Consider the following 12,047-nt stretch of genomic DNA (forward strand, 5'->3'; position numbering starts at 1 on the left):
GGGTTAAGGTTAGGGTTACCCTAACCCACCTCCTCCCACAGGTCGCCACTATCAGTTCCCCAGCTGAATATCCCCTCTGCAAAGGATGGAAAGTGATCAAGGAGAGAATCAACCTAGAATGAAGGATAACTTTCCTGACAATGAGAACAATGAGCCAGTAGAACGGCTTGTTTCCAGAATCTGAGGGTGCTCCAACACTGGAAGCTTTTAACAGTAACAGAGTTGGAAGGGACCTTGGAGGCCATCTAGTCCAATTCCTAGCTCACGCAGGAGACCTGTAACTAGGAATTCGAACCACCAAACTGCCGACCTTTCTGATCGACAAGCTCAGTGTCTTAGCCGCTGAGCCGCTTGTCTGGAATGGGGCAGGGTCTCCTGCTTGATCGGGGGGTTGGACTAGAAGACCTCCAAGATCCCCTCCAATTCTATTTTTCGGTTATTCTCCCCTTTCACCAGGTCAAACCACCACCCCCATTCTGTCATTAGGGACCTTCTGCGTTTCTGCACAAGCTGGTAGTTCTCTTACCCTCTGTTTAAACTCTGCCCTTTCGTCGAGTGTCAAGGTGTCTGCTTTGGCGATGACCGGCACCACATTGGTGATCTTACTGAGGCGTCTCATGAACTCCAGGTCCAAGGGGCGGAGCCTGAGGGGAAAGAAACGCAAGAAGACCTCTCTCTCTCGGTGTGTGTGACAGGACCAGAGCTGCTGTGCCAATGAAGCCTAATGTACCATATTTTTCAGAGTATAAGACTCACTTTTTCCCCTCAAAAAGAGGCTGAAACTCTGGGTGCGTCTTATACACTGAATACAGCATTTTTTGCCTCCTGAAACCCTGCCCACTTCACCAAAATAGCTGTGCATAGCCTTTAGGAGGCTTCCAGAATGCTAGCAAAAAATGGCCCAATTTTGCTCAATTTTACACCCCCCCCCCAAACCCCAGGAGTACTCTACAAGCTTTCTAAAGGCTATACATGCCCTTTTTTTTTTTTACAAAAAAACCAGGCGCATTTTCATGAGAAACCGGCCATTTTTTGCTCATTTTTGCCACCCCCTCTCCCCGGGAGCACTCTGCAAGCTCCCTAAAGACTATCCATGCCATTTTTCAGAAAAAAATGGGCCCGTTTTCGTGAAAAACTGGCCGTTTTGGGGAAGTTTGCAGAGTGCAAAAACTTTTTTTTAATTTGCCTCTTCAAAACCTTATACTCTGGTGCATCTTATACTCCAGAAAATACAGTAGTTGGAGGATTTCGCCTTCCCCGGTAAAGTCTACCCATCTCATTAATTTTCAAGCTGTAAGTGTTCATTTATCTGTGATCATAGCAGAGCACGGGTATCCAGCTAGTGAATTAATAAAACTATTTCAAGACAAGATGACTTCTCCATGCTTTGTTCTTAATAGAGCTGGCCTAGCTTTCTAGGATCCACTTTTTGGTTATAATGAGAGGGTGGGGGGTTGGGGGATGGATTCTCACAGCAGAAGAGGGCTTACCAGTGACCTGTCGGGGGGACAAAATACACACAGGCGTGCACACGGGTATCTGGGATTTTCTGCTTGCGATTAATCAGGATTTCCTCTTTCAAATAACGCTCATACTGGTCATTGATATACTGAATGATCGGCTCCCAGCTACGAGAAAGAAAGAAAGGAAGATTCAGTTTCCTGGAGCACTGTGAGCAAAACGTGTTAATCAAACTAGCAAACAAACAAAGGATGGAGTTCTTTGAGAAACTACCTTCACTGTAATAATGTCAAGGTGTTCTTGCCGAGGTGGCGCAGTGGTTAGAGTGCAGCATTGCAGGCTACTTCAGCTGGCTGCAGTTCTGCAGTTCGGCTGTTCAAATCTCACCGGCTCAAGGTTGACTCAGCCTTCCATCCTTCCGAGGTGGGTAAAATGGACCCGGATTGTTGTTGGGGGCAATATGCTGACTCTGTAAACCGCTTAGAGAGGGCTGAAAGCCCTATGAAGCAGTATATAAGTCTAACTGCTATTGCTATTGCTATTATTTCAGCAAAACCACTTTTTAATAGGGTAACTAGAAGTTGGGGGTGTTTGTTGCCCCTCAAAATCTGGTCAATGGAAAAACCACATCATGGCTGTGACGGAAACATGCAAAGGACATCATTGGAAGCCACTTGTATCCTTGCCTATTGAAATGCGGCAAGTGATGAAATTTGCTCTTTATTGGGATGGCTGCCTAACCACCATGATTGCGGCTCTCTGGAAGTTTTCTTAAATGTCAAATTTTGATCATGGGGCCCCTAGAGGTGCTGTGATGCTTGTAAGGGAGAGTGCAAGTCATCGGTGATTTTCTCTCAATGCTGTTGCAATATGGCTTGGTTGCTAAACAAATGAATGCAAGTCAGGGACTACCTATAGAGCGTTCCATGCAGAACCTATGCAGCCAAATGTGTGCACTGGGCATGGTAATGATAAAAGTTGAGGCATGACTGCGACAGAGCTCTCAAACCATGGCCTATTTTGCACAGTCTTCAATGGCCCTAATTGTGGCTGCCATCTTGAATTTTCAATCTGCACCTTCAGATAACTTTGTATGCAGCCAAAGGCCGGCAGCCCCAGCTTTGGTGGTGGGTGAATTACCGTAGATCCATGAAAAAATTCCTCCTGATCTTGTGCAGTGAAGTGACCCCCCTCCCTAATTAAGCCAGTCTTCCAGGAGGGCGGGCTTTAAAAAGGGACATCTACGTTGAATGGATGAATGAATATTGGAGAGAGGAATGACATTCTATGCCCTACAATGGGTGTCTCTGCATTTGTGGAGTGGCAGAGGTAGAAGGCCTCTGGGGACAGCCAGGAGTGGGATTTGGGGGTTCTCCAAAATGCACAGGATCTTAGCTAGAGGTTTTCCCGACCCCGCAGCAGCCTACCCCTGCCCCTACTTACCAGTTTTGATTGTTAATCTGGTCCCCAAATCCTGGGGTGTCCGTGACCGTTAGCTTCATCTTCACTCCTTTTTCTTCAACGACTGTCAAAAGAAGAGGACGCTTGGGTTAGGTCCCATTTCTGAATCCAAACTCAAGACTCACCTGCTTCCTCCTTGCTTTTCAACTGAGGTGGGGAGGAGGGGAGGGGGAACATTCTCCCACCACCCAAATAGTCAAGGAAGCTCCGTCTCAGTTGATGTTCCAGAAGTCCCTTAGCACAGTGTTTCCCAACCTTGGCAATCTGAAGATGTCCGGATTTCAACTCCCAGAATTCCCCAGCCAGCATTCGCTGGCTGGGGAATTCTGGGAGTTGAAGTCCGGACATCTTCAGATTGCCAAGGTTGGGAAACACTGCCTTAGCAGACTTGGGTCCCAGGGCATCAATGACATCTCAAGGTGGCTCCTCTATTGGTATATTATTCTTTCTTTCCGCACCTGTGGTTTGTATAGTTTACTTGGTAATCTATTTTAAGTTTTGGACAAGGATTCTTTGAGATTTTTATAGAATGATTGCATTGGAATGAGTGTTGTTTTCATTTGATTGCTGTGTGCCACCCAGATGGGTGGTTAGATACATTTGCTAGATCAATCAATCAATAGGTAGGAAGGTAGATGGATGTAAAGATGGATGGAGTGTGTGTGTGTGTGAGAGAGAGGGGGGGGGCGGCGGGAGGGAGGGAGGGAGGGAGGGAGAGGATGGACAGGATGAGGAGTGGATTAGCAGTTCTCCTTGAACTTTTCAAATCAATGCCAGATGCAAAGACTCCTGATGGGCTTTAGAATTGGGAGGGCCAAAGACACTTTAATTCTGTTATGGATGAGGAGGCTGGAAGATGTGTGGTTGCTTGAGGTAGGATATAAAGGATTCCCCCCCCCCACTCCATGTGTTTTGGCCTGCCAGCGGCCAGTGGAGTTGGCAGCAGATTCGGACAGTGAGGAGGTTGGGGAGGAACCTGGGCCAGTCCTGGAGTCTGGGGAAGGCTCGGACGAGGGCTGTGTCGGAGGCAGAGAGGGGGGCAGAGTCGAATGCCAGTTATCAGCTGCCTTCAGAGTCAGACATCAGTGAGGGAGAAGAACAGCTGGAGCCTGTTCCCAGTGTTCACATGTGCAGAGTTGCCAGATGAAGGGAACAGCTAAAGAACAAGGGTCAATTTGGGAGTAAGGCCACAGGTGGATAGTGAATTGCCCCTCCCAGAGGAAACAAAAGAGGAGCGAAAGGGAAGTGGAGTTTGCAGGAGACAATTAGTTTGCTTCATTGGTTCGGGACTCTCTGAGACTCCTTGCCAAGTTTTGCAGATATCGGCCTGGCTGCTCTCCAAGCCAGATAAGGTCTGTGACTGTAAATCCTCCCTTGAAAGACTTTGCTGGATGTGAAGGAGCAGAATTCACAGGAAATTAAGAAAAAGGGTTTTTCTTTCAGGACCAGGAGTTTGCTTCATGCTCTTGGGAAGCCTCGCTCAGAACCCCATGTGCAACTGAACCGTCCTTGCTCCCTTCGCATCTTCTCTTGGATCCTGAAAAGAGCTTCTCAACTTTGGGTAGGATACCATTTCCCAATGAGCACTGCCTTCGAAAACCTCTTCAATCCATCTCTGCTGCCTGTGGGAAACCGAGCCCCTTTCTGGAGAGGGTTTGGGGAGGGGGTGCCTCTGATCTCAAATTATGAGGCCAGTGGTGGGCTCTCTCTTTTGGAAGGAGGACAGAATTTCTCCCCACCCCTTCACTTCTGAAAAGCATGAACTTCCCGGGAGGGTAGCTATGGCGACCACTCTAATGGGTCAGTGGGAGTCTTGCACAAGACCCCTTTTGTTTCCCAGAGCTGAAATGGACAGGCCCAGCTCTTTTCAAGCCCTGCTGGCTAACTGAGGAGTGGGAGGAGGAGGAGAAGCTGAAGAATGTGGAGGAAGAATAGTCGGGTTTAGATAGAGCACAATAAAGAGGCCTCCTTTTTCATCAACTTGTAAGCCTTCGGCCCTTTCCGGTTTGCCCCGAGATCGCTTCCACCACGCAGTCCCTCTCCCGGGCAGACAGTCAGCAATCCAGCTGTTTTAAAAAAGGATAGTAACCCTCCATTCTTGCAAACATGGGAGTGATTTCCTCCAGTCCCACAGAGAACTTTCCCAGTTAGGAACCACAACAGGTTTCTACTAGTGCTTTTAGAATGTAGAATCGTAGGCTTGGAAGGGATCGTTGAGGTCTTCTAGACCAGCGGTCACCAACTAGTGGTCTGTGGACCAACTGGGGGTCCATGAGAAAATTTTGGTGGTCTGCAGAAAAAATTCCTTGCATTTTTTGTATTGCACTAAATCAGGGGTCCTCAAACTATGGCCCCTGGGAGGGATACGTGCAATGAACGCTTGTGTTGCTGCAGAGTCTCCCCCTTCGGGGTCTTTTTGTGTGGGGCAGAGGGGGGCAGAAATTCCAACTTGCGGTGTGCTTCAGCCTCCTGGTGCGAGGATTTGGGCGAAGGCTGGAGGGAAGTGACGCTTGTGGTGAAGGGCCGTAGGGCCTCGTTCTAGTGGGACTGCATCATAGCCTGGAACTGTCTGACCATCTCAGCTTGCTGATCCTCCAAGCACCGGTTTCTGGCCTTGCACTCCCGCAGGTCTTCCCTCTGCTTGGAAAGCCTATGCTCCTAGTCCTCACTGAGGTGCTTCTGCTGAGCCTCCTTCTTGAACTGAGATCCAGTTTGAACTGAGCCAACTGTTTTTCCAACTCTTTCTCCTGGTGGCTGCTTAGCTCCAGCAACTGCTTCCTGCCACATAGGGCAAAATACTGTGTATAACCAGGGAACAAACCCCATCTTCACCAGCACTGATGATGTTATCTAGTTGGGTCATGAAAGGTCTACAAACAAATCACCAAGATTAGAGGGCATCAAAGATTCACTAACTCTCTTTTAAACTTGCCTAGTTTAGTTTGAGAATCCAGCCAAACAGTTCTCCAACGAGCAACTTCTGTACAAACCCAATTCCTTTCAATCTTGAAGCTCATCCTCTAATTTGTAATCCTAGTTTAGTCCGGAAGAATTAAATGTCTGCCTCTAATAGCCAGAATACAAAAGGAAGAGCACAATGATACTCATTTGTGACCTTGGAGTCAGATGGATGAAGAAGAACATAAAAGTCCCCAGTGGTTTTGCTAGACCTGTGATGGATCTACTGGGATGGAGATGGCAAAAAGAGAGAGGAAGAGATACTTTCTCTCCAAAATGGAAGAAAGGAGCTAGCTTTTTCGTCTTACTTACTATGGGTGACAGAGAGCAGCTGCACAGTTTTGGGGATTCGCTCCTCGTATCCGGAACAGGCTGATTTCCGACTTATCTTGGATTTAAAGAGGGTGTTGACCATGGTGGACTTCCCAAGACCACTCTGTCCTGCAACGGAGAAAGGAGGAGGAGGAGGTGTAAAGCATTCCAAACTCTGCTAAGTAGCAGATTAAAGAACTCTTAATAGCAGTGGATTAAAGAACTCGTAACTCTTAAATAACTTTTGCATATTCAACATAGGGGTAATCAATGCTTGCTTAGGAAACCACAAACTCTTAGAGGTCTATGGAGATTCTCAGTCATCCAGGTCATTATTTTCCTTAAAGGTGCTTCCCCCCCACCCCCAAAAAAGCAACTGGACTTTCATGGCAAGACCGAATATGGTTGGTCACCTGGCCCAGAGATTTCTTCTTCCAAGCTTTCAGACTCAAAAAATGATGCCTGGTTAGAGAAAGCTTCTTGGATGAGAATCAAAACATCTTCTAGGAAAAACAAAGAAAGTCCAGACACAAAATGTTGGCTTCTCTCTGAATGCTAGATTATCCTCTGTGTGTGTGTGTGTGTGTGTGTGTGTGTGTGTGTGTGTGTGTGTGTGTGTATGCATGTGCACATGTATATTATATAGAGTAGAATAACAGAGTTGGAAGGGACCTTGGAGATCTTCTAGTTCAACCCCCTGCTTAGGCAAGAGACCCTATACAATTTCAGACAAATAAATACACACATACGCACAATACATATGAATATCCTTTCTAAACAAAGCAGAATGGAATGGAATGGAATAGAAATAAGAAATAGAATAGCATAGCATAGAATAGAATAGAAATAAGAAATAGAATAGAAATAAGAATGAATAGAATAGAAATAAGGAATAGAATAGAAATAAGGAATAGAATAGAAATAAGAAATAGAATAGAATAGAATAGAAAAGAATAGAATAGAAATAAGAATGAACAGAAATAAGAAATAGAATAGAATAACAGAGTTGGAAGGGACCTTGGAGATCTTCTAGTTCAACCCCTTGCTTAGGCAAGAGACCTTATACAATTTCAGACAAATAAATACACACATACACACAATACATATGAATATCCTTTCTAAATGAAGCAGAATGGAATGGAATAGAAATAAGAATAAGAATAGCATAGCATAGCATAGAAATAAGAAATAGAATAGAATAGAAATAAGAAATAGAATAGAATCAAAATAAGATAAAGAATAGAATAAAAGAGTTGGAAGGGACCTGGAGGTCTTCTAGTTCAACCCCCTGCTTAGGCAAGAGACCCTATACAATTTCAGACAAATAAATACACACATACGCACAATACATATACAGCTGTAATCTACTGAAATGCATACAATTAATGGCTTCACTAATACAAAACTGCTTGCATTTAATTGCTTTATAGGTCGCTGGATTGGAATTTGGTAGGTCACCTAAAACGGTGATTGGTGAACCTATGGCACGCATGTCAGAGTTGGCACGCAGAGCCCTCTCTGTGGGCACACACACAGTCGACAGCTGCTGTTCTGTTTCTGCCATACGTATACGCAGCGGCCGGCTGATCTTCAAGCCTGCTGGGGCCCCAGAAACCTAAAGACCAGGTAGCCAGTATGCATGGACGCTCCAGCCACCTGGTCTTTGGGTTTCCGCACTCCGGCCAGAGGTGGTATTCAGCAGGTTCTGACCAGTTCTGGAGAACTGGTAGCAGAAACTTTGAGTAGTTCGGAGAACTGGCAAATAGGCCCCCCATCTATTCTCTGCCTCCCGAGTCCCAGCTGATTGGGAGGAAATGGGGATTTTGCAGTATCCTTCCCGACACGCCCACTATGCCACGCTTACCAAGCCATGCCATGCCCACTAAGCCATGCCACATTTTTACTACCACAAAACTGGTAGTAAAAATTTTTGAATCCCACCACTGGTTCTGGCATGTGTGACCAGCTGGCCGGCACACATGCGCACGCTAAAAACCAGAAGACGAGGTGGATGGCATGCATATGCAGCCAGCTGGTCTTCAAGTTTCCAGGGCTCTGGCATGAGTGTTCCAGTTTTGGCACTCGTTGCCAAACAGGTTCGCCATCCCTGACCAAGAGGAGGAACTGTAGAATAAGCTGGTAGGAATAGCCAACACTCCAGAAGAGAGGCTTAAGATACAGAAGGATCTTGACAAACTTGGACATTGGGCATTACCTAGTAAAATGAAATTAAATGGTGAAAAGAGTAAGGTTCTACATTTAGGCAAGAAAAACGAAATGCACAGGTACAGTATAAGTGGTACCTTGCTCAATAGCAGTAACTGTGAGAGGGATCTTGGAGTCCCAGTGGACAACCATTGAAATAGGAGCCAGCCGTGTGCAGCAGCTTCCAAAAAAGCCAACACAGTTCTAGGCTGCATAAACAGAGGGATAGAATCAAGATCCCGTGAAGTGTTAATGTCACTTTATAAGGCCTTGGTAAGGCCACGCTTGGAATATTTGCATTCAGTTTTGGTCGCCACGATGTAGAAAAGATGTGGAGACTCTAAAAAGAGTGCAGAGAAGATCAACAAAGATGATTAGGGGACTGGAGACTAAAACATATGAAGAACAATTGCAGGAACTGGGTATATCTAGTTTGATGAAAAGAAGGACTAGGGGAGACATGATAGCAGTCTTCCAATATCTCAGGGACTGCCACAAAGAAGAGGGAGTCAAATTATTTTCCAAGGCACCTGAAAGTAGAACAAGAAGCAATGGTGGAAACCAATCAAGGAGAGAAGCAACTTAGAACTGAGGAGAAATTTCCTGACAGTGAGAACAATTAATCAGGGGAACAACACTGGAAGTCTTTAAGAAGATGTTGGATATCCATTTGTCTGAAACAGTATAGGGTTTCCTGCCTAGGCAGGGGGTTGGACTAGAAGACCTCCAAGGTCCCTTCCAACTCTGCTATTGTATTGTAAGTAAAGTCAAAATGAGAGTATCTGTTCTTTAAATGAAACAACCCCCTAGGAAGCCTGGAGCTCCTTCTCAAAATACAAACATGTCAATTTTTCCATGCATGAACCTGGATGGCCCACTGGGATCTGCTAGACACAAGAGCTGTCAGGCAGAGAAGGTCCTTATCAAAGCCACGTCTCCTTCTGACTGACAGCAAACCGTTGGCCATGGGAGGCTCAAACAGGAGAAGAGGGTGTTTCTAATGAAACACTGGCTCCTTTCTTGCATCTCTCCATTTCTTTCTCCTCCAGGACATAGGACCTTCTCCCCTTTGGCCTCAGTTGGTCAAGAGGTAGTCAGTGGAGGCCTCCCAATGAGGTTGGAATAGAAGGGAGATCGCATTCTCTTGAAAAAGCCAAAGGATGAAGGAAAACTTTTCAGAAGAGAGTATTTGGGCTGCACAGCTGGAGCATAGTAGCAAGGAGAGGAAACCACCAAAAATAAATGAAAATCTCAAACACTCTTAAACGTTGACATTTGCTTATGTATATGGATAGGTACAGATATAGTTCTGATTCTTTAAAGGGATGGGCTATCTGAGATCCTTGGCTGAAATGTATTTCCCATACCTACCTGTTCTGACTCCCTCCTTCGTTCAGTAACGAAAGCCGAGACAAGCGTAAAATGGAATGTCCTTTAATTAGCAAGTCCAGACTCTCGGTGGCTGAAAGCCAAATAAACAAACCGATAAGGACTTTGGCAGCAAGTCCGAGAAACCTTGGCAGCAATGCAAACAAACTCTGTCAGCAATCCAGCCGGCCAAGTTCGTTTCTCTTTAGTCCCAAACGTTGACTTCTGCAAGAAGGGCATGGCACAAGCAGTCTCTTTTATAGTCTGGGAGAGGAGCTTAATGACCATCAGCTGAACATAATTACCTCCTGTAATTATGTAGTTGTGTTGCCCTTCGACGGCGTGCATCCCGGAACAACTCACAATTGGTTTCTGGATCACTCTCTCTTGTCTCCTCCCCACTGATCCAAGGCTCAGGCGCCACCTGGTGGCCAACCAGCCTCTCTGCGCCCTGCTCGGAGTTGGAACCCTGTCCAGTGTCCTCCACATCCTCCAGGGCTGACTCATAGCACCCCTCGCTGTCAGAGTCTGGTGGCAGCTCCAACAGCTCCTGCTGGGCCACAACACCTACCTACCTACCGACCCCATCCATCCATCCATCCATCCATCCATCCATCCATCCATCCATCCATCCATCCATCCATCCATATCTATCTATCTATCTATCTATCTATCTATCTATCTATCTATCTATCTATCTATCTATCTATCTCTAGATCTATCCATCATACAGTATCTAAGGGTCTGTCTGTCTGCCTGCCTGCCTATCTACCTATTATCTGAGTGGTGAAGTGGTTAGAGTGCAGCACCGTAGGCTACTTCTGCTGGTCACCGGCTGCCAGCAGTTGGGTAGATCGAATCTCACCAGCTCATGGTGGACTCAGCCTTCCATCCTTCCAAGGTCGGTAAAATGAGGACCCAGATTGTTGAAGGCAAGAGGCTGATTCTGTAAAACCGCTTAGAGAGGGCTGTAAAAGCACTATGAAGTGGTATATAAGCCTAAATCCTATTGGTATCTAATCTATCTCTCTATCTATATAGCTAATGTATTTGTCTATTATCTATCTATCCTCTCCCTTTCTCTCTCTCTCTATTTATCAATCTCTCCATCTATCTATGCAACTTTGCATCCACCTACCTACCTACCTATCTCCACCCAAGAGTCGAGGTGGCGCAGCGGTTAGAGTGCAGTACTGCAGGCTACTTCAACTGACTGCTAGTTGCAGTTCAGCAGTTCAAATCTCACCAGGCTCAAGGTTGACTCAGCCTTCATTCTTCTGAAGTGGGTAAAATGAAGACCCAGATTGTTGGGGGCCAAGAGGATGACTCTGTAAACTGCTTAGGGAGGGCTATATATCACTGTGAAGCAGTAGATAAGTGCTGTTGCTCGATGTATGTATGTATGTATGTATGTATGTATGTATGTATGTATGTATGTATCCATCCATCCATCCATCCATCCATCCATCCATCCATCCATCCATCCACCCATCATCTACCAATCTACTCTACTCTGCTCCGCTCTGTCCTGCTCTATACTATATTATACCCATTAACCAAGCACCTTGAATTGCACCTGGAAATACACTGGCAACCAATACAGCTCACAAAGCAGTGGGGTTACATATGACAAGTACCCAACACATTATTACACCTCTATTATTAACACATGTTATTTCCTTGGGAACAAATATCTCCAGGCCCTGGAATAAGCACATGGTCAGAACTTGATCTCTATTGGTCAACCTGAGGTGGGACACTGAGGTTCTCCAAAGGTTGCAGACCTCTCACCCATCCCAAATTATTCATTTTATCTCTCATTGGGTGAGTGTACTCCCTGTATTTGGGGGGAGGGGAGGGGGAGAAGATGAAAACTACAGCTGTTGGCCAAAGCTGTCACCATCTTAGTCTAGGTGGCTCAACAGCCTCAACAAGTGGCTCAGTGGCTAAGATACTGAGCTTGTCGATCAGAAACGTTGGCAATTTGGAGGTTCGAATCCCTAGTACAGGTCTTCTGTGTGAGCAGGGGGTTGGACTAGATGATTTCCAAGGTCCCTTCTAACTCTGTTACTATTACTATCCATGAGATGGAACTGTCTTCTTAAACCAACTCTCTAACCCGAAACCCTTCAAAGCTTCATTTTGTTTCTTGCTTATTTATCTCACATCTCGCCAAAGTGATCTTATCTGATTTGCGGGGGCTTTTTTCTCCTCCCTGCCCAAAACATTTCTGGTCTTCTCCCTCCCTCGCTCCCCAAACACACAACATATATACACACAAA

General features: G+C 45.9%; 1 protein-coding gene across 1 annotated transcript in view; it reads right to left on the reverse strand.

Annotated features, from left to right (window-relative positions):
- SEPTIN12 (septin 12) overlaps positions 1-12,047 on the reverse strand; it is an 85,818-nt gene that overhangs the window by 11,917 nt on the left and 61,854 nt on the right. The window contains exons 4-7 of the mRNA XM_087728499.1: positions 6,193-6,321; positions 2,905-2,986; positions 1,491-1,628; positions 527-644 (exon numbers count right to left, since the gene is read on the reverse strand). Coding sequence (XP_087584625.1) covers positions 527-644; positions 1,491-1,628; positions 2,905-2,986; positions 6,193-6,321 — 467 coding nt within the window. The remainder of the gene's footprint in view (positions 1-526; positions 645-1,490; positions 1,629-2,904; positions 2,987-6,192; positions 6,322-12,047) is intronic.

This window comes from Thamnophis sirtalis, unplaced genomic scaffold (genome assembly GCF_051295495.1).
Source record: "Thamnophis sirtalis isolate CommonGarterSnake01/CBP01778 unplaced genomic scaffold, rThaSir2_p1.2 scaffold_14, whole genome shotgun sequence".
NCBI lineage: Eukaryota > Metazoa > Chordata > Lepidosauria > Squamata > Natricidae > Thamnophis > Thamnophis sirtalis.